Source organism: Phaethon aethereus (genome assembly GCF_964289735.1).
Source record: "Phaethon aethereus genome assembly, chromosome: 1".
NCBI lineage: Eukaryota > Metazoa > Chordata > Aves > Phaethontiformes > Phaethontidae > Phaethon > Phaethon aethereus.
The window spans coordinates 51,851,058-51,878,931 of NC_138575.1; the positions used below are offsets into that span (position 1 = coordinate 51,851,058).

Sequence of the window (27,874 nt, forward strand, 5' to 3'; positions counted from 1 at the left end):
ACTCCCGAGCGGGGGGCCCGCGCCGGCGTCCCGGCGGCGCTGGGAGAGCGGAGCCGTGGCGGCGGCGGCAGCGGCGGCCGGGGGCAGCCGGCGTGTCACCGCCTCTATGATGAAATTTAAACCGAATCAGACGCGGACGTACGACCGGGAGGGCTACAAGAAGCGGGCGGCGTGCCTCTGCTTCCGCAGCGAGCGGGAGGACGAGGTGAGCCCGCCGCGCACGTGGGGCGGGGGCCGCCGAGCCCGGCCGGGCGGGGCTCCCGTTCCGCTGGTGCCGCGTGCCTTTGTCTGGCCGGGGGGCGCGGGCCCCTCGCGGGGACACCCCGCGCACATGCGGAGTTATGCCGGGGCTCTCTTCCGCCCCGAGCCGGGGAAGCGGGGCGACGCCGCGGAGCTGCGCGGACCCACCGCGGCCCGCAGCCCCCCCTGGGAGCGGCGGCGGGCGCTCCCGGGCCGGCCGCGGCGGCTCCGCAGCGCGGACGCGCCTCTCGCCCACCATCTTGGGGCGGGGCGGTGGGTCGCGGGCCCACGTGCGCGACGCTCTCCTTTGTGCGCGGCCGCGGCCCCGCGCCGCGCGGGGGGGACCGGCGGGTTGTGCCGGACACCAGCTGAAGCTCCTGCGTTATCCTCGGTGTGCGCCGAAAATCGGTTAGCGCGTAATGGCGCGCGGAGGGCAGGGCTGGTTGTTGCCCGCAAAACGAACACCCTGCCACCATACTTCGCCGGGGGGGGGGGGAACAAACACCCAAAAACACCCCGTTGTCTTTGCAAAATCTGCGCCTTGGCGGGTGTTTCCCACCAAGACGGTAAAATGGTGCTCAAAAATATTTTGTCAAGGAACTTGGGGGCGGGAGCGGGGTGTTGCGGTTTTGGTTGTAGAGGAGAGCGCTCAGCCGGGTTTTAATGTTGCAGCAGAATCGGGAGGTGGCAACAAAGTTGTCCTGTATTGCTAGCCAAGGTCAACGGCACTGGCCGTTATCTGGAAACTTTGCTGATGGTTTCATTGCACAATGCATTTACAGACTGTCTCAGGCTGGAAGCGTACCCTTTCCTGATTTTCATTTTCATTTTCTTGTTTAATAGCTATAAAATATCTACAAAGTTTAGGGCTGGGTTGGGGGTTTTTTCCCACTTTATATGCTGGAAGAAGCAACTGTCCTATCTTAACTGTCAAAATGGAAATTGCTTGCTTATTTTTAAACATCTAGTAAGGAATATAATGCAGTAGGGAGAGGCCTGATCTCAAAATACTGGCCCTTAAGTTCAGGCAAAAATTTGACATGGTGTTCTAGTATGTGCTATTGCCTATGTGGTGTAAATACAGCCCTAGGATCGCACTGGTCAGCTTTTCCTAGTATTGTAAAGGAGAAGGGTGTCCGACAGAAATCTTGCTGCTGGTCTAGCTTTTTTTCAGTTCCAGCAGCACCTCTGATACTCCAGTGTACTTTCCTATTTATGTGTCTTCAGTATTTATTTTTGGATGCTACTCCAGCTCAGACTTGTTTGGAGTTCAAACACCTGAGCCCCTGTTACAGCTTCTTTGCACCAATTGTAGTTGGGAATTTGTGTCTGGGGTCACCTTTGTCAGTATTTTCCATTCAGTCTTCATTTCCTGCTGCAACTTTGTATATTCTCTTTGAATCTTTTATTCAAATGGGACCACTGGCTGCTTCAAAAATTGTTTATGCATAAGAACACCCTCTGAGGTGAAGGATGGTAGTAGCAGCTTTGTTGGGCTGTGAAAGAAGGGTGAATGCTGACACTTGTTGCGCTGGAGCGCTTTGGGGTATTGCAGATGAAGCACCTGTACAGCTGGCACGAGGCTGGGCTTTGGCGTTGTGCACGCAGACACAACTTCAGGATTAAACGAATAACACCAAGTCAGATTTGGGACATAGAATAAGCATGTGGTAACAGTTCAAATTATTTGAACTGGTAAATTACTTCCAGAAAAGCAGCGGCAACATCTTGAACTTGCTTAGCTGTTTCCCAAGTGCCAGCTCCATCTCTGTCAACATGGAACCTATTCCTGAGACGTTTGATGCCTGACTACTCTTTGTGATTAACTTGTATCACCAGCCATGTTCCCCAGATTGGCTGGATGAAACTTGCTTCTGCTGTTCTTGAACACGGTTGTCTTAATACATTTCTGTGTAGATCTACTTCAAACTCCACCTAAATGTTTTCAGTGTTTCCTTTCCAGTTCTCTAGAGATTGTACCATCGATTTTCAGTTGACCTACATCTCCAGGGATCTTTAAGTGCAGGGTAACTTCCGCTTTGAAGGAGCACAGAGGCAGTACCTGGGTGACTGGAGGGAGAAGAGAGAAACGCCAGACTCCTGTAGAAGCTATTGGGGGGAGGAGGAGAATTAGCTGTCAGTTATTTTAACCTACAGGGTTACTACCCCATAAGCAGAGAGTTACTAGACAGTGGAGGAGAGGCAATAGAACAGAAAACTGAAAGCAATCTTTAGCAATACATTCCTTTTTAGGAGTCTTAAAGCAAGAAATCAAAATACCAAGTTGTTTTTTTTTTACTGGGGATACTGTCTGCAAGACTCTTAATAGATGATGTTCTACTTTTCAGCTGCTTAGTTTCTGTCTGGAGGAGTGAGTATCTGCAGCAATCTTCTGATACAAACCTTAGACTTAACCTATCTTCTTGCTTCTGTTCTGATTTTCTGAAAGGCCAGTTCATATCCAGTTGTGCTTGTGCTTTAGCTTTTTTCCTCCTTTCTTGCACTTAGCTTTCTGATGTATCTTTACTCAGCAGTCATTCCTTTCTTGGCACTTTTATGATGGACTTGAAGTCTTACAGCCCTGTCTCCTAAAGCCAGTTTCCTTTTTCCGATTGTCATGGTAGCTCTTTCATCTCCTTCAGTTTGGCAGCCATATTTTTTGAATGTGGGCAACAGTAGTAGTTCCTTTAGATGGAATCTCACGGTGTTTTGTAGAAGGTTACTAATACTTCTCTAGCTATACCAGAATAAAATATTGTGATAGGACCAGTCTTTATCATGATTGTGAAGCTATCGTGTGATAGTTATTCGATAGATATATAGGTGATATCTTGTGATTAGGTATCTAAGTCTCGAACTTGTTCCCACCTCTTGAACTCTCAACTTGGACCAGAAATTCTTAGTGTCCTGCACATTAGATTGACGATACATTCTTCTTAACCAAATGTGATCCTTCTGCAATTTCAGAATGAGATCTGCTGTTGATATCATGACTTATGGACACTGCTTCTTAATTTGGAGACTAAAAATTTCAATAAAAGCTCTTTGTGATCATCACCAATGTAAAAGGGCCCACTCACTAAAACATTTAATATCTCTATGTTAATCATCATCTAGTAAAATTTGTTTGTTATGGATGCTTGGTCTGTTTCTTGCCTGTATTGCACTCCTTATGCTACCTTTGTAGCCTTGTTGAAGCCCATGTTACAGCTGAGCTCTATGGACAGTGAAGCAACATGTCAATTGAAAAAGACTGTGGTAACAAGGGATGTTTTTGGTAAAACCATACTGTATTTCTATTCATTTTCTGTTCACTTTTTTGTTTCTTAACTTGAAACATAGGTAGGCCCTAGAATACCACTGAGGCAAAATTCAGTCTGGTGGTCCCTGCAAACAGTTTGAAATACAGACACTGAACTACTCTCCAGCTATAGTACCCTGTCCAATTAGACTTACCAGCAGTCTTTGCTGCCAGATGTAAAATTGTTGAGTCCGTTCTCTTGTGTGTTATGGGCTAGAAACTGGGCTTACCCACAGCCTTGCAACCTGTCAAAAGCTTCTGCTTTGTCTTGAAAGCTGGTATTGCAGCTGAAAGCATGTATCTGTGAGATGACTGATGGTTGTCCAGATGCACCACTGCAAAAATCCTCCCTTCCTGTTTGTTTCTTCATCTTCAAGTGACTCCACATATGCCAATTTAGTGCTATATAGCCAGTTTTATTTTTGATTTTGTGGCTTTCATGCTGTGATACTGTGATATTTCATGTGTTGATTTTTTTGTTTGTTTGTTTGTTTTATTTTGTTTTTTCTTTTTTGTTTAAATCCTGGAGGAAGCCCAAACAGCCAAGTAATGTGGCCAGTAGCTTTGATTTTTTTCTGGATGTTTCAGAAGATCTCTTGGACTACTGTCATTAAAGTGTTGCCTGTTTTGGTCTCCCAATGCTGTCATTTGGGCTGAAGAGAGAGCAAGATGGCTAGATTTGAGCTTAAGTGCTGGCTCCTTTTGACGTTCTTAATGTAAATGAAACAGTAGTTGCAAGCACTGTCTGCCCTTTGAACAAAAAAAAAAAATTGCTGGAAATGAAGCAGGAGAAATCCCATGAAAAATGAAACAAGGCTACATGGGCATGAAATGTGTGGGGGCTGCAGGCTTTTTGCTTTGAACAAGCAAGAAGCTGTTAGGTGTGTGCAAAAAGCTGATGGTATTCAGCAGACTGGGATGGGCTGGCAGATTTGTGCATGAGGAAATGCAAGTCTCTCTTGAACAACTAGGAGATTTGGATGGCAGCTTTAGGATAGGCCTGCAGGAGAACCTCTCAGTACCATGAGGACCGACCGCTTCCATGGGTTGGAATTGCTTATGCATTCAGTACTCTGCAAACACTGGTTTTACATAAAACACTGCTGTCTTAGGGTCTGAGCAGAAGGTAGACAAGGAAATTCTTACTTCTCAAAGCAAAGAACAAGGCAAGCCTTTAAAACAGCAAGAGGAAATAGTAATAAACATACTTTTTCTAGTCATTTGGATAACTAAAACAATTTTAAAATTTAAAAGCCAATTTAATTTTTCTTCCATCAACTACATATTATACAAATAAATGAACAGCTTTTTTTAAATACCTTGAATATAAAACTTGAGTGCGTTGTAATTATTTTGGCATCTGTAACACTGCTTTATGTAATTGAATATAATATTGAAAGCCCTACTTTAGTGTTCAGCCAGCAGTTGCTAGTGGCAGATCTAAAAAATCGTTTCATATGCAAAAAAAGTCTTCAAGCTCTTCAACTTTTAATTTTGCTATTTTTGTTGTTCAGTCTTTTACAAGAGATGAAAATAGATGGGAAGGGTTTCCTGTTATCATTGAGACAGTAGTAGTGAGGATAACTGCTGTCACACGCTTACGGGAAATGTGGATTTTTTTTTTTTTTTTCCCTTGTAGCAGGGCATACACTTGCATGACAATAATTGCCTCTGAGTTAAAAATGATGGGCTCCTAGTATTGTATCTTCTTTTTGGTCTTTTTTATTTCTTGGGCTGTAGAATGTCAAGATTTAAGAAAGCCTTGTGTAATCTACCTTGTTCTGGTGATCACGGTTTCATTATTTTAAAAAATAGTAGTGTTCTTCTGTTTTGTACAGCTGTTGCTTCATATTAGAAATGGTTTTATTAGAGGATAATAAAGGAAAAAGTACAATGTTATTTGTATTGGTCTAAATCATCTGAAAACCAGAAAGACCTGTTGTAATGTAACCTGATCTATAAAACCAGGGCCCAGAAGTGTCACCTGGCTGCCCAAGCAAAATGGGGTGTTCTAGGAATTATTGTAAATAAACTTGTACAGCAATGAAAGATCTTCTATAATTGACTCACAATTTGTCATTTGGCTTCTTTATCCTTCAGTGTAAGCTCTCAGGTGTAAACACACAGATAATGTGTGCTTTAAAATATAAGTTGGAGTATGACCGTGGCACCATATTTAAGGCTAGCATGCTGCCCAAAGCAATGTATGGACTGATACAGGTTACCTAGCTTGCTCTCTGATTGCCTAATAGAATATAGGCATATTTTAAAATACCAGAGAGTACACATTTCAATATGCATTTCAGGCATGCTGTGGTTTTAACTTGTTATATCTCATGTCCCTGCCCTGCTAACATACAGGAGGAGTAATTGACGTAGGATGATCAATGGCTTAATTTTTCTTCAGCATTTTCTTGATATTTGGATGTCATCTATGTAGAGTAGGAAGGGGGTATAGCTCAAAAAATCAAGACCTATGAACAGCTTCCAAAATACCTTTTTATGATGTGTCTACAGAGACAGCATCAGCTTATGGTATGTCTCTGCAGGCTTCTATGGGGTTCTGCAGTGGTTTAAGCTTGTGGTAATGTTAAGAAAAATAATTGAATATTAGGCTGCTGTGGTAGGATTTATATCGGGTAACCAAATGAGAAAACACAAGTGCCTTGTTATCCCTACTTCCACAGAAAAACAGCTTTCTGCAGGCATTGCATATGCACCTTACTTTCACGTTGGGATCTTTTTTGACAAATGGCAATGGCTTGCCAGCAGTGGAAGCCTGCAAGTTCAGAGAAGCTGTAGAATTCAGCTGTCCACCACAGCAGGAAGCTTCAGTCTTCACTCATGCCTCTCTAGATATGGAAATCAGTCAACCATGAGCTGTTTCTTATTGTGAAAGCTTGATGATTTTTTTCCAGTACCCATGGTATTACTTGTCAGTACCATATGAATGTGTTTAAAGGCGTGGATAGTTGCTCAAAATAGGCTGAGGGAAGAAGGAAGCATGGCTGTACCTGCCTAACATCAGGCTAAGGTGTCCCCCAACAAAACATGTTTTGTGTTTTGCCCTGTTCAGAAGAGGCTGTCTCTTTCAACTAGTAATATTTGTAAGTGGTTAGATACTTGAGAAAATATCTTTTTATTGCTTACTTGCACCATCCTAAGTTTACTTTGAAGATTTAAACTGGTGGCTAAGTTTCTGTTTGAATTGCCCCAGGTTAACTCAGCAGTGCTCAAAACTTCCAAATTACCAGTTTCTGTGAAATAACAGAGTGGCAGACTTCTTCAGAAATACATACAAATCCTAGCTCGAGATACATACGCATATACACACACACACACACATATGCGTATATATCTCGAGCTAGGATTTGTACCCATGTTTTCTTAAGCATCTTTTGTAGATGTGAGTTCATGGACCACAGGTTGATGTGTATTTTTTTCCAGTCTTATTTGTAGAACACTTAAAAAGCGTATTTTAATTAGGTGGCTTTCTGACTTAGTGCTTAAGAACTTCAGTGGAACCAGTCCTGCAAACTATTTTAAAACAACTTTTGTCTTCAAAGAGGTATTGTTTTTTTTCCCAAGTATCTCAAAGACAAAAAAGGCTGAAAGGTAACTGGTACTTGTCGAGAAATAACCTTGTTCATGTATTTACCTGCAGGTGAATGGTTCTCAAAGTCTTGGAGCTCTTGTTTCTGACAAGTGCTTGGAAGCTGATCCCTCAGTCAAACAGATTATGTTGCTGAGTAACCGGTAAAGCCCAGTTCTCCTGCTCAAGATTAGGCCGTGGTTTCAAGTGAAAAAGAAATGAGCAGTGGTACAAGTTTTGGCTCTGCCCCTACCACCTTATGTGTGTTCTCCCATGGTCTGTATTGGCAAGCCTAAGGGAAGAAGAACATATTGTAAAGTGGATTGGGGAACTGACCCACCATGAAAAGTAAAACTTCTTTTATAGATACTTGTGGGGGAGGTTCTTGTTTGTTTGCAGGGTTTTTTGCAGCCAGGAATCTTTTTTTGCCATATGGCTGGGTGCAAGATCAGCTCCCTTCATCGCACCATGAGACCTGTCACATCTGATTCTCTGAAGAGTACTGAAGTTTAGGGGGAGATGTAATGTTACAGGTGACTTGAGTGCTTGTTGAGGAAATGTGTTCTGACTGACGTGCCGCAGTAGTGTAGTGCTGTCTGTTCCTGATATGAAGACTTTAGCCAAAGAACAAAACAAAGTATTCTAAATAGCCAGAGGAAGGTACTCAAATTCTGCATCACTGTAACATGTTAGCCAAAGATGTGAATTTAATGTGAAATAAAATTTATATAATTTTATTTGCAAATTAAAGCAGAACTTTTTCTGGAAAAGGCTGATGTTTTTCCCCCTATTGCCGTATAGCCTTAAAACAGAATATCTCAAAGGAAAAATTGTTTGCAGATCTGATTTTGAAGTATTATAAAAATATATGTGTATATTTCTTTATCATTCATCTGCAGAATGCTGGTAAAGTCACACTGATTGATGTCCAAGCATCATGCTGCTGCTTTGAAAAGTGACCTTTACTTAAAAAGTTGTGAAGGTATTTCAGACTTTATTTAATATATTGTATAGGCAGAACCCAGTTTTCTGGATTGCTTTCAAGATGCTGCACTTAAGTTAATGAATGTTAGCATTAATGTACTGCTAGTTGTTATGCCATTTTCTCTCCGTTGCTGTTTGTTGAGACTAAATCTTCTTTTTAATCTACATCATAGCTGGGGACTGCTTTTCAGTCTATTGTCTGTAAAGTACTTTGCTAGAGGCTCTTGAATTGGCTTAGGCTGATCTGAAATTGGGTAGCTGCAGTCATGCCTTTCTGCCCCAGTTTGTGCGGGGCTGACCCTTGTATGGCTGTATTCTGATCAGTGTTGAGTGCGTGCAGGCTGAAAACTAAGCTTTAATGGTACAGGCTAGTTTTCAGCCAAATCAGCTTCCTCAACTCATTGTGCCAGTGTAAAGGAGAGAGTAAAGATGTTGCAGCCTTGGCATTAATTAGCTTTTAGAATGCTGTCAAGACTGATCCCAAGGTTTTTTACTCCTCTACAATAGCTTTGTGCACATTACATCTCCAAGTTAAAAAAACGAAGTCATTTTGAAAACGATTGCAGTAAAGAATGAGGACTATAAGCAATCACGCTACTGAGAATATTTTCAGGAAGGCAAAAGTATGTTACTTACTAAATGCTACCTGTGTGACATTAATATGGCAAGTTGTAAAGCTCTACTGCATTTTTGAAGTTTCTGGAGTCCGAAAAGAGGCAATGGCATTCTAGGACAAGGATACCACGGTAACCTGTAGGGGAACCAAGAAACCATTTCAGAACTACTGAAATGAGGTAGTGATTCTTAAAATAGCAAAAAGTGTTAGATAAAGAAAATCTCTTAACCACAGTAGCAGGTTGACATGTGCTCTCTAATTTGAGATGTATGCTTTTGCCTAAAAAATCATACAATGAATCCTGCAAATATGATCCAAGGTTTGTAAGAGGTGCTTTTCCTTGCTCCTCAATAGTGTTTCTGTGCTGTAGCATTCAGAGTAGTTTCCCAGTACTTTTAAAGAAGCTCCCCAGCTCAAAACAATTGGAGTTTGGAAGTGTTGGGGAATACTAAAATATTGCCTGATCATATTGTTCCCTGAACATCTGCTTTTGGCCATTTTTAAGCAAATCATAGGGCTTGACTGACCCTTTTGGCTGTATTTGGATTAAACAATCGTTATGACTCTTTCAGGTGCTTGTAACTTTGGCAGACCAACCAGGTAGGCTGAAGTTTTCATATTGAGTGTGCTAGGTTAGATTAAATTAACCTTCATCAAAGTGGATCCTGTTTTTTTCTCAGATCAGGGTTGAATTTTTTTTTTTTCTCTTAATGTTGCTGATGCCTGTGAGAACGTGCAGTACCCCCGTTCTCTCTAACAGCATTTTGACACTTTGTTTTGTACCTGAGAGGTACCTCTTGCTGCTTTATGATCTTTCCTATACTCTGACCAGTTTAAAGCTTTTGAAATGCTTCATATGTACTCACGTTTGTAGAGCTTGGGAGCTAAATCCTTCATTTTCCACGCACCTGCCTTCTCCTTTCCTTCTCTGCGCAGTGTTTAGTTGTACACCCGAGCAATGTGGTGATCTTGGCAACTGAGCTACAGCTCAGTGGTCTTTCAGGGGTGAGGGGTTGATTCCCTTCTGGAAAGTTGTTCTTTTTAACTGCCAGTTTTACTATTAAAAAAGGCAAAGTTATTTCCATCAGGTAGCTCAAATAGCAAGTTGGACATAGCTAGTGGATTAGTGGGGGTATGAGAGGGGACCAAATGGGGTGTACAGCGGGAAAGAGAGGCATAGATGTGACTAGACTGGGAGGAGAGAGCTCACAAAGACATCTAATGACAAATAATTTCTGTGGAACTGGAATGGTACCTTTTCAACTGCAAGATTGTTTTTCCTTGCAAGTAATGCACTGCTATGGAAGAATTCCCATCTTGCAGTTGGTTTATAATGGCTTCTGCTGCTATTGCATCATTACTTCAAGTTGTGAATAACTCTGAAGTCAAAGGAATCCAGCTGTGCGGGTTTGTTCTTTCTAGCAAGTTTCAACTTTGACCTTGCTTTTTCTTTCCTTCTTTTTAATGTAAGCTGGTTTTTAATACCATTATTTTTGTAAGCTATAATACCCTACAGTTAAGGAAAATAGAAAGTAATGATATTTTGTATAACCTTAAATGATTTTCTACCTCTTTAAGTGCTTGATATAAAAAAAAGTATAAAAAGGAATAGCTTTTGGTGGTAATTTGAATTACTCTCAGCTGTTGCCATTTTAGTCTTCTGGAATATGGCTGCAAACTGTTTCACAAGTTTCTTTTGGCTTGAGAAACTAAACAGGCCAAGACTTTGGCATCTTTCTCTATAGATTTTCAGTTGTTTGTCTGCAGGTTTAGCATTTATAGTGAGCAAGTCCCGTGATGCCACATGCTGTGTAATTATCATTGGGTTTTTGGTTAACCATATCTTTGGTTAAGTGTATCGATAGGTGCTTATTACAAGTAGGCTGGCTAGCAGTTTCTCTTCCTCACTGCACTCAAACAAAGGTCATTGCTATTCCTGGACTTGAAAACAAGGTAAAAACTTGGCTGGTAAGACTGAGTGGAAGAATTTTTCTTTTTTTCCTCTTAGCTGAATTTTGCAGTTTTACTTCCTCACTTGGCAGTATTATGGAAAATAATAGCTTTACCTTAGTCTTTGGCATAAGATAAACTTAGCATCAAATCTGCTTGCCTAGTTATACTGTTATTACTCTGTACTTTGGAAATCATTTGAACAAAAGTCATCAACAGTAACGCTCTTTCAGAGACATGGGAAAGGCAGCAATCACTAGCAAGTAATAAAACACACAAAATCTCACTCCTTTCTCTGCGTTCAGAGATATGGGATTACAGGTACAGTACATAGGAAGTACGTCTGTTGTTTTCTTCTGAGGCTGATGACGTTATGCTGTAAAATTTGGTGTGCACAGGCCAGAAAAAACATAGGTATGTGGGATTCTGCAGTCTTGTTTTTCAGTAGACTGCTGTAATTTGTGTGAACATGAACCTGCCCAGAAAAGACTCGATGTTCAGGCAACCTAGATCTCTATTCTCCTGCTTTGCTTATCTTATATTGAGACAAGGTGAATTGCTGGCTTTTTGCTGCTGATTTTGCACCTCTTTTGGCATGTTGAATGCGTTGTCAACCAACCACAGCTTTTTGGTGTCTTCATTTTTAAGTGATATTTATAACTGCCTGGTCATTCGGGTACTGTGGGATGTGTCTTCTGGCCACTTACAGATAGAAACACCTGAAAACTACAACCATAAATAAATAATAATAAGAAAGAAAGTGCCAAACAAACCAAAAAAAAGGTGCAAGTGAGTGCAAGACTGCTTGCTACCATAACTGGAAGAATCTGTGTGGAGTGCTTTTCAGCCTTACCACACAATCTTGTAATTGCTAGCTATCAGCTCTCAGTTTTTGTAGAAATTGATTACCGCCGAGTACATTTGTGCTAGCACACCCCAGGATGGATACCTCATGCCCTAGTGGTTTCAAATGTTAATGTTACCGGGTGGAAAAAATTGTGCATCTGGAGGTCTCGGGGATATACCTTAGTGCGGTCCCTTGGATTCAGACTGTAAAAGCAGTGGGGTGACAGGACAATAAAGCATAGAGGCAAAGATGCTTGACAAAACGCTTCAGTTCCAGGGTTAGTGGAGAGTTGGGTAGTTGCCAGAACGAACTTGCAGGCTGTAACGCTTGGGAGTTTATTTTATGTAGAGCTATAAAGCCTATTTACCAGAGTTGATGTATTTTAATGTTGATTATTTGCTAGATGTATTTGTTTCTGCTTTCTAAAAGGGTAATTTAAAGCTAATAGATACACAAACACAGCCCAAACATAGTCTACTCAATATAGTAGTTGACTACTATATATAAAGGCATAAGTTCCTGGCTTTATACTACGCTGCCAGAACCAGCAACCTGATTCATCTCTTAGTAGTAATTAAGAATTTATGTTTAGCCTTAACTAAACAATGAAAGCTGATTAAAAACATTCTACCAAGCTGGGAATGATTTAATGTGATATAATCATCCTTTTGTTCATTATTGTTGCTAGCTTCCACATGACTGCAGTGACTGCTAGTTTCATCAGCAGAAAATAATGTGTAATGCTTATTTCTCGGATCCCACAAGGGAATTCATAACTTGATTTTTACAACTGCTCTTTAAGCATTGCCGACATGGTGGTTCTTTGTAGTTGTATAGGTGCTTCACCTATGTGTTCAAAAACCTTTTCTAAAACTACACTTGGTAGAGCTGTGTACCCTCTGGGAATCCTTTGTTAATATCAAAGGATCCTAGGAAACTGAAACCTTTGGCTGTAGAGATCAAGTTGAGACGCATTTGTGTCTAACCTTGTTGCCTTTCCTGACTATTTCTAGGTTTTTAGATAGCTGAATAAAATATTTAAGATGACTGAAAATGTGAAGATTTGTATCAGATGCTAAGAATGATTCTGTACTAAATGTCTCTGCTGTGTTCCTTTATTTTGCATAGGAGAAACCTGGGGAAAATTAGTACAGTGAAGAACTCTTCAGAGTAGGACAAATCTTGAATGCAAATAAAATAAATATTACAACAAGAAAATATCTGTCAGATAAGGCTCTTCTAGATGCACCTCAGTATGCACATGCATTGTCACATTCACAAATGTATGCAGTCATCTTAATTACACTCCCTGGTTCTGGTAGGTGAACCTACCCCATATTTCCATGAGTGCCAAAGGGATGCAGTCTAAGTGATAAGCATTTCCCTGTTGCCCTCATCAGGGAACAGTTTTCCTACTTAATCCAGCAGGAGAGGAGTTTAAAGATCATAAAGGTAGTTGGTGAGGACTGGACTGTCAATTCAGTCATCTGGCACTGGTCAATACTTGAATTTTTAGGCTGAGGTTCTTGTTGCTAATCTTCTAACTGCTCTTAAAGATTCACTCACTGACCCTGTCCCACAGTTGTCCTTTGACTTCATGGTAGAGCTTATATAAGTATTGCCTAGAAGCATGTTGCTACACAGATTATTATGTCTTAGTAATCAGGACATGTGTCAAATACAAGTTAAACTGTTTATTTCCATGTGGCCCTGAATCAAGGTCTTTATTTTCATCAACTTCTACTGCAAATTACCGCTTATATGAGGCATCCTAGTTTGTTGGACAGGTGGCTAAAATCTTTTCATCTGTGAATATTATGAAGGACAGGTCCTATAGACAGTGGGGTTTAAATTGGTGTATATCAATGATATGACCAGTTTACAGCGTCAAAATTAAAGTGTCTTGGGAAAAAAGTTATTAGAAATCATTTAAAATTCAGTATGTTGCAGTTTTTCCTGTTAGAAGAAACCAAATTGGACAAGGGCCAATGAAGTACTTTCCTTATAATTTAGTTACGCAATAATGTAAGCATGCCACTTCAGTGACATGAAACATGACACTTCAGTAACTGAAAAGAAGCTTGTCTAAGACTAAAAATTATAAATATTTTTCAGAAATCCAATTTTTTTAGCCAAAAGATGTAATTTCAGAAGAATTAGTTTAACTTCTGTGTGATGGTGTCTTAATTTTCACGCTTTACTCTCTATATGACCCTAAGACTTACTCAGTATTGAAGAATATTGTTAGATTTTTGCTCTACATCTTCACTCCTGTGCATATTGTATTGTGTATTTTTCACATCTTATTAAAGTATTTGTGCAAGATTACAATGACATTGTCTTGACTTAGTTGTATTAAAAAAACTGGATGTTAATAATTTCACCTCTTTTATTTTTTTAACTTCTTGCAACTCCTGGTTGCCTATTATGTATCATTTCTGAAGTCTATAATCCATCTGGCTAGGTGAATAACTGTGTTGCTGAAAAAGTAGAGAGTACCGAGATTACTGACTTGTGAGCTATATTTAACAGCTATTTGCAATTATTTATAGGTGCTGTTGGTAAGCAGTAGCCGATACCCAGATCAGTGGATTGTACCGGGTGGAGGAATGGAACCAGAAGAAGAGCCAGGGGGAGCAGCTGTCAGAGAGGTGTATGAAGAGGTAACGAAAACAAAACAAAAAAAATCCATCTTCTTTCTGCTGCTGCTATCTTCAGGTGGGAATCAAGAGAGAGAGAACTCTACCTCCTTTATCCAGGATTTGACAGAGACTTCCATGGTTGTGAAATTCAAAGAACTGCAGTTCTATGTGTTAGAATCGAGGTGTAGTGTGGTGAGGTGAAATAATTAGCTTGCTTCCCAGCACGCTTTCATTTCATAGCTAAATTTCTGTCTGCCTTCATAAACGCTTACTGGAAGTGGAACTGTGACTTTATGCCAAATGACATACTATAGTGTAGCATTTCTGTGTCTGTGGAGAAAATTTTTGACTTGCAACTTTTCTAGAACAGACTGAAGGTGAACTAACCATTAATGTGTAGCTACATAAGAAAGAGAAAAAAACAGACCTTCGAGGAGATTCCAAACTAAGCGTATTAGAAACTGATCTTTCTGAGCAGTTGAGAATTCAACAATAAAAAGACCTTGATAAGTACTTTTATCTATGAAGCAAGCACCATAGGTATAGTCTGCCTTTCTGTCTCTGCCCCTACCCCTAGGCAAAACAGAGCTTTAAGTCTTGATGAATTAATGCAGCTTCCCACTCTAGTAGGTGCTTAAATTTCAAATTAAAAATTCTGGGGTTTAACTTGCTATTTATTTTTACTAGGCAAACTGTTTAAAATGTTAAATGTTACTTGAATACCTAACAGCCAGGACTGCTAGCCAAATAAAACTTCAAGAAAAATCAGGGTCGCTTGATTTAGCTAGAAATTATGCAATGTATAAGTGACCACAGATCAACTCTTTAATTCTTCATATCATACCTCTTAAATAGAAGGTATAAGATTTTGCAGAAAGTGGGTGCATCCTGGCAAGTGAGTGAACTGCAGGATTATTTCTGCTAGTCTGAAACAGCTTTCTCATCCCAGTTCAACTGCTACTATTCACAAAACACATGAATATTGTTGCCAATTAGTATGTATAATGATTTTTATTAGCTGTGCTATCTAGTGTTTTAGCTTGCTTACCCTTAAGACTGGTTCTGCTGGGTTGTAGAGGCTTGGGAACTTGATGTAGATGCAACTTGCACCAAATGCTGCCTGCTATTTGGTATTAAGATGAGATCTTCTGTGAACTGTGATTCACTGACACTCCTCCTCTCTGACATGGAGCAGACTAGTTCAGTATTGAGTGCTTTTAGCAGCCTTCATGCAGCAAGGTTCAAGCATAAATATGTCTTATCGATACAAAGTTATTCTAGACTTTCTGTCTATGTCCAGTTTTTCTGGGGGAGCCAATTTTGAGGGGAGCTGCACAAGACATACACAGATCTAAGTGCTTGTGTATTTGTAAAAGTAAAGGAGGCAGACACAAGGCAATCCATTTAAAAGAAGCAATGATTTAAGATTCTAGGAATGAGTCAACAAAGATTTAGGCTTCTTAGGCAGTAGTAGCAGCTCTGAGGAACATCCTGGCACTTCCCACTGTCACAAGTTGATGGGTGGGATGAAAAAGCACAGGACCACTGGCTCAGTGTTCTTGGGAACACTGGTAGCTTTAATAGCTGAGCTGACTAAGGCACAGACCAAGATGAGGGATCGTAAAATCTCATCTCCCTGTCAAATTAGAGCTGACTGAACTGTAATAATATGTTTGTGTTTTTTCTTTGGTGGTGAAGAATGGATCATCTTGAAGGGACCTGTCTGCAGTTAGTGTGTCATCAAAGTTGCTGTGGGGGTTTGACCAGCTATTGAAAGCTGCCTGAGTGGTCTAGCTTCTCAGCTTGCAGGGAATGCAGTGCTACACGCAAAGCTCTCAGGCTGACTTCGTAGCAAAGTAGTAAGCAGTGAAAGTTGCGACCTGGGGGCTGATAACTAGTTTTCTACTACGCGGCCTTCTGCCCTGAGACTATTCTGAGGAACACTTCCAAGTCCTGGCTTTGCTGGAGCTCTGCTTGCAAATTTCTGCAGAGGTGCAGTGCATGGGCCATGAGTGTTGAAGAAGGTTAAGCTGGGATAGCTAAGGAATGGGTAGAGAATATTACTGGGTGATACATCATATAGTACAAATTTATCTGCTAATGTGGGAAAAAAAAAAAAGCAAATCAGAAAGTGAAAAATAGGAGTAACTGCTGTAATGATGTGAAGCAGTCCTTCCATAGCTCTGTTTTGTTCTTGCCCTCATTTCTTTCTCAGGGCAAAGCAAAATACTTTCCCATTCATCATGGTGGTTCTGGTCAAGAATTGCAGTAGTCAGCAACCCTAGGCTGTTTTGAATCCTGAAGACAGAGGTCAGCCTTCTTCGCTTGTACACAGAGCTCTCTTTTGATTGTGTTTTGTTGAAGTGCTGTCACACAAAGTGAATCTTAAAACCAGCTGCATGTTAACATGTGGTTTAGGCAAATGCTTTGACTACCTTTCAGTCTACTGTATGTTAAGCTGTTCTGCAGCTGCTTAGAATATATGCATTGTCATCAAAATTTCAGTAAGAGGCTTCATGATAGAAAAGCTGCATGTTGCAAATGACTCAAAAAATGCCAACATCATCAGTGTTTATATACCACGAGAGAAACTATTTTCTAAAGGTCAAGAAGAGAACCCAGCAAATATAATACTCTTGAGTGGTGATAGCACAGGGGCATTTTGCTCAGAAGTTATACCAATTTTTATTCACTTTTACTACAGTGGCTATGCTTTTTTATTTTTTTATGATGTTCTGGAGTAAGACACAAACTGCCAACCGTGTTCAGGTCTGAGCTGTGCTTGCAAATGCATAAAGATTTTTCAGAGGCTAGGAGCTTTAGTAAGCAAAAATAGTTTGGTGACATTTGTTCTACAGCTTCAGAGTTCCCAGGGTTTGATAGCTTTTGTAGCTCATGGGTATTAAAAGCTCATACCTTAGAGTAGAATATCCTTAAGCATAGGTTGAATCTCGTGTGTTGCCACAAGACTGCAAAGCACCATTTGTAAAGAAAAGCCAGAGTGGTATTCAGGGTTTTTGACTTGAGCCATGGAAATTCATACTAACTTTTCTAGAAATGGATGTCCTTTCTATTTTTATACTAAGGTCAATGTCACCTGGCAAGCTGGTTACAGTACAGTGAAATGAACTGTTAAGAGTTTTGTGAATGAATAAACTTCAAAGGAGGCACACTGTGACACTGGTTTGAACTGTGTTTCTTTAGTATTGGGTCATGCACAAACTAAGCATCTGTTTCCATTAATTTATTAAAATGGAGAAATTGATAGTGGGAGTTACAGTGGCATTTCTTAATGATAGGAGTGCTAATAGCTCACAATATGATAGCCCACTGGCTTTAAATATCCCTCACTTCACCACCACAGTAGTGTATTAGAAATCTTTGGTTTAAAAACAAGCAAAGATCTTTGTGGTCAAATCTATATGCACTGCAATTGTTCCATAGTCTGCTTGTGTGCATGACTCTAGATTTTCTTTTTTTTATCCTTAAGTTCTGTTCATGTTGGTGATTTGGGGTTTTTACCTCTACTAAATGTTTAGTATTAATTTAATTTTGTCTGCCATTTCACAGCTTATAGTAATTAAGGTAACCTGTCAAGTTCCTTAGGTACAATAATATTTTACAAACCTGAAGTAGAATACCAGAATGACATTACAGTATAAAGCAATCACAGAAAGGGATTAAACCTCATCTAAATAAGGACCTACTCCGTTAATGAACGTGGAGCTTAGTCTTTAAGTGGGTAGCGTGAAAGATGGAAATAAGAGTTGTTTGCACATGTGGTGTTCAAAGAGAAATATGACATAAGTAAGAAAGGTAGCAAGCTGATGATGTCCAGCCCCTTAAACGGAAGGAGCACTCTTCTACTCCTGTTTCTTCTTCCATCTAACCAAAAACCTGAGACTCTTGCTTTGTTTGTACTTAGTAGTATATTGAAACACCTACCAAAACCTATGCAGTTCCTCCCAGACCTGTGTGAATATAGCTTCTGAGAAGAAAAGGCTGATCCTGAAGGTTCATCTGCTGCAACAGTGAAAATGACATAATACTATCTAAGACCTCTTGCAGAAAACAGGAATCTGCTCCAGTGAGTGTCTAATATTTGAAAAATGATTGGGTGTTACAGACTAGGACTAGGTAAAACAGCCTTTCAGCTGAGAGATTGTGGCAAGTCCAGTGAAACCCTTTGGGTTTTATAAGAGTATGCAAGGAAGGGCAGGAATAGTCTTGCACTGTGCCTTCAGGAGCGTAGCTGTTAAAGTACTATCCAACAGATCCCACAGTTAAAAATAACTGAAATCTTTCAGATTTTAAGCAACTTTCTGCCCTGGTAGACTGTTAGCCTAAAAATGAAACTGCAGCATGGCTCTTGCTCCATCTACAGGAAACAAAAGGCAAGTCTGACCACACATCTGAGACCGCAGTATGTCTAGAGCTGCCAACAGCAAATGACCTCCAGGCCAGAAAGATTATGGGATGAAGTGGACAGTTTTCCCTTGTGTGGTTGGATTAAGACTAATACTAAAATATATGCATAAATTCAGATTTGAGACCTTATCTACATAGTGCTCTTATACTTCCTTAGGGAATAGTTCTGAGGGGGTGTAGTGCTTAATTCAACAGCTTGTACGTCAAAAGAAATGCTGTTTTTTCCAGGCTTTTCTCCCAAAGTTTAGACTCTTACATTTTTATGGTAGCCTGTAGGATTCTGTTTACTTAAAGAACTATATTTTAACAGCCATAGGTACGTAACAGCCAAAGGAAGAAAGATATTTTTATTAGAGACAAATGGTTCAAAGTCTAGAACTTAAACAGTTTATTGGATTAGAATCACAGAATCACTACAGAAGCTTACAACTGGGAAAGTGGGAACTTTATTTTACTTTCTAGGGAAAAAGCTGAAGCATTTCTTGGTCCTTTAGCACTTAATGTTGACACATTTTGAAGGAACTACATTAAGATAAGAACTTGGAGGAAGTATTTTTGTTTGAAAAGCACTTGCAAAAATGACTGTCAAGTTGATGGTACTTTTTAAACCATGAAGATGATTAAGTTGAATATATTACTTTCAGAGAAAAATCATGAGACTCTTAATTACCACCTTTTTATACTTTTGAGTATAGAGGTGTGGTGGGCTGACCCTGGCTGGATGCCAGGTGCCCACCAAAGCCACTCTATCACCCTCCTTCTCATATAGACAGAGGAGAGAAAGTATAACGAAAGGCTTGTGGGTGAAGATAAGGACAAGGAGAGATCACTCACCCACTACCATCATGGGCCAAACAGACTCAACTTGGGGAAAACTAGTTGAATTTATTGCCAATCGGATCACAGCAGGATGAGAACCAAAACCAAATCATAAAACACCTTCCCCCCACCCTTCTCTTTTTGCCCAGGCTCAACTTTACTCCGAGGTTCTCTACCTCCATCGCCCCAGTGGCACTGCGGAATGGGGATTGTGGGTCTGTTCATCAGATGTCTCAGCTGCTCCTTCCTCCTCAGAGGGAGGACTCCTCTGACTCTTCCCCTGCTCCAGCATGGCGTCCCTCCCACAGGCTCTAGTTCTTCATGAACTGCTCCAGCCTGGGTCCCTTCACGGGGTGCCGTCCCTCAGGAACAGATTGGTCCAGTGTAGGTCCCCCACAGGGTCACAAATACTGCCAGCAAACCTGCTCCAGTGTGAGCTCCTGTCTCCATGTGTCCACAGGTCCTGTGAGGAGCCTCCTCCAGTGCAGGCCGCCCATGAGATCACAGCCTTCTTGGAGCATCCATCTGCTCCATTGTGGAGCTCCATGGGCTGCAGGGGGACAGCCCTGCCTCACCATGGTCTTCACCATGGGAAGGAATGCAGGGGAATCTCTGCTCCGGCACCTGGAGCATCTCCTCCCCCTCCTCCTTCACTGACCCTGGTGTCTACAGAGCTGTTCCTCTCACGTATCTTGCTCTTCTCTCCATCTGCAATTGCTTTGAGCTGGGGTTTTTTTTTTCCCCCCTTCTTCACTATGTTATCCCAGAGGTGCTACAACTGTTGCTGATGGGCTCAGCCTTGGCCAGCAGAGGGTCTGTCTTGGAGCTGGCTGGCACCAGCTCTCTTGGACATAGAGGGAGCTTCTAGCAGCTTCTCACAGAAACCACCCCTGCAGCTACCAAAACCTTGCCACGCAACCCAAGACAAGAGGTTTTCAAAAGATGCTACTGTCTGCAGGAATTATGCCGCATTTTGGAAGCACATATCTTTGTCTAGAGAGTAACTAGACATCAGTGACAGTAATCACACTTATATAGCAAACATCTGGTTGCACAAAAGCTTCATTATAAGCTTTGGGAATTTTTACACTTAATGTAATGGAGTGTTTCTAATTGTTTCATTCAGAATTACTCAGCTAAGAGTATTTGCTTAAACCACTGATTTGCTCAGATAGAGAATAGAGAAGATGTTAAGTAAATTCTACTTAGAGTAGACTTAATGATTAAAGTCACATTGTGACTATGATGTATTAATAAGTTGAAAAAACTTGTCTGTGAAAGCTGTTCAGTATTGGTAAACTTACCTGGTCGTGGTGTTTGTGTTGTGTGTTGGATATCAGTTAATTGTCAGACTCCCACTTAGCAGTTCAGAGAAGTCCTCCTGCATGTATTGACGGTGAGTTTTCTCGTTCAACAGTCCTGTTGCCATAGACCTGTCTTTAAGAAATCTTTGTAATGTAAATAAGGCCTTGGCTAGGATTTAAAGTTATAAAAACTTGAAAGTTTTTTGGGTTGGGAGGGTGTTGGTTGGGGTTTGGGGGGTGGCAGTTTGGGTTTGGGGTGAGGGAGAGTAATTTTTTTGTTCCCTCTGGCTGAGCATGCTCCCCTTTACAGCAGTTCCTTGGTACTTGGAAAAGCTTTTCTTAATGTTTGAAAAACCTGCAGAGTCTGTTCTGGGTGCTCTGTCATGCTGTTAGGCCATATCTTTAAGAATGTTAATCTTATTCTTTGCTGCAAATTTAGGGAAGAAATGAAGAAATTGCAAAACCTATGCAGCTAAAACTGCACACTTGGACACCTGAAGTATTAAAAAAAGACTAACCCCACAGATTCATGTTGTTACTTTTGATGGAATAGGATGATCGGAAATTGTTTTTTTAGTTGTTCAGTTGGCCACAAAGTAGAAATCTTAAAGGATATAGTGATTCCTAGATAGTGCTGCCTTGAGAAGGGCAGAAATTGGGGAGAGAAGCATAAGTTTTGTAGCCCTTTAGGTTCTGCTTCCCTTTTAAAAAAAGGTACTGTAATGTTGAGGAAATTAGGACTGATCAGTAAAACATCAACATTTCTTCAGCATGTGTTCCTTTATGCTAATAAATGCTTTTTCATTACTCAGTGTAAAGCACGAGCACTGTTTAGTGCCTGTTGTGGTGTAGCTGACCCTTCCAGACCAATATATGGGTCTGTTACTTTCATAATTAATGTGCTCTAATCACTTATCCAGTGGGTCCCATTATGTATTTCAAGCTTCATGAGCTGTAACGGGTATCTCCATCATCACAGCAGACAACCAGAATAATATTGTATGCAGTTTTGCATTAACTTCAGGTCTAGCTCTTGTTCTATATAAGCAAAATGCTGGTTGAGTTGTATGGGCTGTGATCAGACTTCCTTCATCAAAACTGCTTAATAGGTAACACCAGCCGTCTGCTTTCTTCAAAAAGAAAGACACTGAAAGCATACACTTGTAAGATCTTGATTAGACTTACTGCTAAAGCCTACCCAGTTGTCTGTCAGAGTTACTCATTAAAATGTAATTAAGATCCATATGGCCCTTTATATAAAGACAGAAGACATCAGTAACTTTCTTTGATTAAAGCTGGAAACAAAGACTGAAGGCTAGAAAATGTCATCTTAGCGCTAAGAAGCCCTATTTTAAATATCAGTTATACAACAAGACTAAAGAAAATCTAAATATGGCTTTGTCTACCAGTAGACTACATATGCTTTTATGTCTCAGGCGTATGGACTGAGAATTGTTTAGAATAAATGGATGATCATAAACTACTTATGTTGGAAAAGGCGTTGCATATTACTTCTGGAAAAACAAACCATAGAGTCTTAGCAGAATATAATGACCACCTTAACTGTATTGATTAAAAATTACTAAGCACAGGCTCATACACATAGGGTTTGTTTTAAAAAGTTGGCGTAAAGCTCTGAATTTGGTAGTGTTACTAACTAGAGAAAGAATTCAAAACTGTTTGTAGAGAACTGGGGATATAAATTTGGTTTTAAGCTTACGTGCCAAAAGCTATGCTTTTATATAAAAACTAGCATACATGAAGACATTATGCTGCAATATCTACCCAGTAACCTACAGTTTAATTTGTTATTGTGTTTTGAAGACTTGGACTTAAGTTTTGTGTAAAACAGGGGTTTTAATGACTCCTCCTCTAGATTTATTATTATGCTATTTTAAATGATCTCTTTGTCCTGTCTACTTCCCTGGATTATTTCAGTATTGGATGTCAATTATCTCTTTAACAAAATACAGTACACAAAGAACATGGTAAGTAAAACGGTATTTTGGTCTGCATGGCAAACTTGAAAGATTTATGCCGCCTTTGATCCACTCATTAGGACAAGCTTTTGTGCTGTAATACTTTAAGTACTCTAAAACTAGAAACCCCAGAAGCAGTGTAGCACTGCCTAATTAAAAATTATGTTAAAACACTGGCTTAAATAACCCTAATAAGGAGGAGTATCCTGATGTAGGAGGCTGATACGGATATTTTAGTTTTTGAAATTAAAAAGCACATGTTAACACTCTTTCCCATTTGTTTTATAGGCTGGAGTAAAGGGAAAGCTAGGCAGACTGCTTGGAATATTTGAGGTGAGCTATTTCTTTTACCTTTTAAAAGCAATGTTCTTTTCTTTTGTGAGAATTGATAAACTACAACACCGGACTTGGGTTCTTACATATCACCTGCCTATAATTTTGTAATGCTACTGGAAATGATACATTAAACAGGTGATTTCCTGTAGTTCTTACATGATGTGTGAAGATTTGAATAGGAAGATTTCAAAGTACTTGGAACTTTCCTGGAAAGATTAAATTAGTACTTGGACAACATCTAAAAGTTTAAAAGGAAAAAAAAAAGTAAACGCAACATTGATAGATCTAGGATTTCTAAAATATCACACATGCCTTTTTTGGGGAAGTATTTTGACTTTTTCTTTCTGATAAGATTTTGCTGAAGTAACTTGTCAGCTTCCACACACCTAAATTGATAGGTCTGTGTATGAAGTATCTCATTATGGCTTTGATTCACTAAAAAAGCCAAGGCTTTGGATAATAGATAAAGCTAACCTTTAGCAATACTATATAATTCAAAACTTCTATTTTGTCATGTAAACATCAGACTGAACTACTGATAGCACAAGGATGCATGCTGGATATAACTCTCTTTTAGCATTGGCATTGCCCACTTCTGCTCAGGTTCTAGACAGGAGTATTCTGTAGAAATGTAGGTGTGAGTCTTCAGAACATAATACAGCCAGCATTATTATGTTGTGCTGTATGGTGGGTGAGAGTGAAAGTCCCTTAGAGTAGTAGTTAGGAATGAAACTTCACAGTTTAATTATAAAACCAACTTTCAGAGGCAGTGTATTTCTGATAGGGATTTCCTATGTGAAATATCACTTAGTCATGTATGACTGGTTGATACAATGCTAAAGGTGTTCCTATTGTAAAGCATGGAAACTATGACAAAATTAGAGACGTTCCTGTTTGTAGTTAGTAGCAGTCACCCTTTTTCTGATTTGTTTGGGGTTTATGACTATACCTAGATGGTCATACACATGAAAAACTTGCCCATGTTTTAACTCTGCTGGTTAGTCTACAGAAGTATTCTGTATTTCCCATCTCAGACCAAAAAAAAGAGTGGATACCTATCATCTTGTTGCCTTAAAACAGAGGCTGCAAGGGATGATGATTCCTTGGTAATTCAGCTGTATGTTCTTCTGAAGTCATCTACCACCAGTGGAGATAAAAAAATCTATGTTGAGTGGTGCTTTTCTAGGTTACTTCTAATTTAAATCAAGGCTCTACTTCAGTTTCACAACACAGCCCCACAAACAGTACCATTGAGGCAGCCACATGTTGCAACCCAGGGATAGAACTAAGAGAGGACGAAAATGATATTGCTGCTGAGTCCTCATTCTAGAACTACAGCCAGAGAGGATACATGTTATAGATGTATCTACTCCATTTAATAGTGATATTGACAAAGACCTGTCTTGGACTATTTTTATTTCCTAGTAAAGCACAATAGTTTAAAACTATATTGAGCTTGTAGTGGAACACAGTTAAGTAGGAATGGTTATTGGCACAAGGATAAAACCATCTGTAAGGCGAGCTAGGGCATAACATCTCTTGGTTCTTAATATAGTTGTAATCATAGATGGTCCTGGGTTTTCTAGGAGCTCAGTTCTTTTCCAAGGGGCAGTGTGGTTTGGTGAGTCGGGTAGCACCTTTAAGAGCGCACCGCGACCCTGCCCTGAGCAGACTACCTCTGTCAGTCTCTGTATTTGACTTGCCTTGTTCAAAAAGCATGTGCTTCCTAAATAGGTGGTTAGTGCTGCGGACGTGGCAAACCTGTTGAGTGAACAGATGGTAATGATTTTTGCATTTGTCATGATTGCAAACATAGGATATTTCATTTGCCTCACTTTACTGAGTGAAACTTTATAGCCAGCATTGCATAGATGATCTGGCCACGTGATACAGTGGCTGCATCTTACAAAAGCTTTTTTTAATAACCTTTCTCCTAGGAAGATGAGTTGTGGAAACAGTTTTAGCAAATGCACTCTACTGTGGTAACTTAGCATACATAAAAGATAAGTAATGGGCAGTACTAGTGGACAACTGCTAATATTAAACTGGATGACCAAGAACATAGTTTGGCCTCAACTTCACGATTTTCAAATTTGCTTGAATTTGGTTGTTGGGTTTGGGGGTTTTTTAGCCTAGTAAAACAGAATAGCTGTTTCAAATAAAACTTCAGTTTTCCCATCCTTTGGGGCCTACTTGGTACAGATGTTTATTTAGTGCAAATAAAAGCCATGTTTTGCTGGCAAGTATCCTTCAGAGGTAAGTAGTTTCTAATTTTATAGTTGTGGTAAGTCTCTAAGTTAACTTTTTGCTGAGAATTAAAACGTCTACTTCTAATATTCAAGCAGAACCAGGATCGGAAGCATAGGACGTATGTTTATGTTCTTACTGTGACGGAAATACTGGAAGACTGGGAGGATTCAGTTAATATAGGTAAACGCATTCTCTGTCCTCATGTGCTACACTTAAAACTTAGTAAGCAATCGTCTTTCATTTTCTGAAGCAATTCATATTATTTTGGGGAGATACGAATTCTGTTCTATAAACTGAAATTACTGGAAATTGTGATGCTGTTCTTCCACGCTTTTGTACACATATGACCAGGGTTGCTTCTGACATACTGTGTTACTCTTATGTTATATTAATTAGGGTATTCTAAGTATTTTGATGGAATAAACTTCATTATTAGTTGCTGGTGCAGCTCTTAATTCTTTTTTTAAAGACCAGATATTATATTGATGAATTATTTTTTTCCTTAAAAAGTAGAATGTTCTGCTGTCTGATACTCTAGGGTGTTTTTGAAATGTTTTTTTGGGGGGTAAAAAAGATCTTTGGAAAGTTTTGATGAGGTTCTTTTTCCCCTGGTTCTCCTGGGGAAAAAAATCACTAGTATTTACTTTCACCTTAGCCTAATTTTTCAGTAGTGGTAGTGCTGACTTAGTGGTATCTATTTCTGTGTATACATCTGTGTCATACAGATACCACTGTCATGCAGTTTAGTTAGATTAACATCCTTTGTGATGTTGTATGGATTTTCCACTTTGCATTTGAATTTAATTAGGTAAGCATTAACTGTTTTTGTCCTTAAGTGTGTGTGTGTGGGGGGGTGTCATTCAGTGTATTTGTCCAGCTGAAATTTTAGTTAACTCAGAATTGGTATAAAAAAATTACATCCTACGTGGATTGGTTATGCTTTGCCCTTTTCCAGAGGTGGCGCTTTAGGAGTGTTAACATGCATAAACTTAGCACTATTGATCTGTCAGCAAATGGCATGTTAACTGTAAGCGTAGCTTGAAAACTGTGCTCAGTTTTTCAGGTGGAAAGAGAATGTTTTGTTTCTGATACTATCAAGTTGTGGGGAGTGCACTCTCTTAATTGCACGTCAGGTTCCCTGTATAGTAACACTGATTAGTGGTCCATTACTTAAGAGGATCAATATTGGCAGGAGTGGGCTGTTTTGAGGTTTGGTTGGGGTTTTTTGTACCTGGAGCTGTACAGGGCCTGTGAGGACGGCACTGGTCTGTCCCTGCTTAATGCCAGGCTGTGGGGTAGAGGGGAGCATCCAGCCCTGGGGCTACTGTTGGCTTCCTTCTGGGGAGCACTGGTGGCAGTGGGATGCTAGCTGGATGAACAGCCCTGGTGGGGCCACATACTGTGGTTAACCTGAGAAACCCCACACATGGGTATGTTTTGAGTATGGAACGCTGCTTTCTAAATCAGACCAAGCCGTTCTTCTGTAACTTCATGCACGCACACGTGCTCGTTCTTCAGATTGGTTTTTTGCTAGGCTTGATAAAGTAGGAACGCTTTTTATTTAAGTCATTTAAATAATAATATCCTTTTCTGTAAGGTCTAGATGTGGCTTTTGGAGCATATGAGCAGTCATATGAGCTTCTGCTCAGTACCTGCTTTGAGAGTTGAAAGGCTTTATTATGAATGGCATTTCAGTAAACTTGAGTGAATCTCTTGTGTTCATCGCTTCTTTCAAGGTCTTTTCACACTGTATCTTTTGCCTGACAACTTGAACTTCTAAAGTAAAAGAAATGAGAAACAGTGAATGATCAGATAGCAGAAAATGGTGCTGTTACTAATTTGTAACTCTGTTTTTCTTTGTGGATTATATTCATTCAGGAAGAAAAAGAGAATGGTTTAAAGTAGAAGATGCAATCAAGGTCCTTCAGTGTCACAAGCCTGTTCATGCAGAGTACTTGGAAAAACTGAAACTGAGCTGTTCACCCACTAATGGAAACTCTGTGGTTCCCCCTCTTCCAGATAATAACTCCTTATATGTCACTTCTGCACAGACTTCTGGGTTGCCCTCTACTGTGAGATAAGCATTTGGATTACCTTTTTATTCATGTCATCACAAGGGGAGACATCTGTGATCACATGTAGGCATCTGTGTAACTGTCAATTCTTAATGAAATATGTGTCATAATATCAAATTTATTTGAACATGTTTTTCCTTTTTAACAATGTAAGATAGTATTTCAGCAAACCAAAGCCATATATGGATTTTTTTAAGATGCCTTAATAGGCCATTTAAAAAAAAAAAACACAACCACCCAAAAAAACAAACCATAAACTTGAGTATATAAATTTCCATATCTGCTAAAATAAAATGTGCATCTCAGTGGTGTTCAACTTATTTAAGACTTGTCAGTTTTAGTCAGCAGTTCTGCAAGGGTACTTGCTTAGAAAAATGCTTGAGCAAATAGTCTTATACAGACCCTTATTTGGTATCCACAGATGAAGCACCAAGATCTTAAGATGGTGGTATTTGGCTAAATGGGTATATTGAAGGCAGAGATGCACAAGTGTGACTACAATAAAGCACTA

General features: G+C 39.9%; 1 protein-coding gene across 2 annotated transcripts; it reads left to right on the top strand.

Annotated features, from left to right (window-relative positions):
• NUDT4 (nudix hydrolase 4) lies at nucleotides 1-27,874 on the top strand. 2 transcript variants are annotated; one of them, XM_081997661.1, is made up of 5 exons: nucleotides 1-205; nucleotides 14,083-14,193; nucleotides 22,991-23,035; nucleotides 25,381-25,468; nucleotides 27,167-27,874. In XM_081997661.1, exons 1-5 carry the CDS (start codon nucleotides 107-109, stop codon nucleotides 27,367-27,369), a joined length of 546 nt encoding a protein of 181 aa, XP_081853787.1. In that variant the 5' UTR covers nucleotides 1-106; the 3' UTR covers nucleotides 27,370-27,874. The 2 variants fall into 2 exon arrangements, with proteins under 2 accessions (XP_081853787.1, XP_081853788.1); XM_081997662.1 differs by having other exon boundaries at nucleotides 25,384-25,468.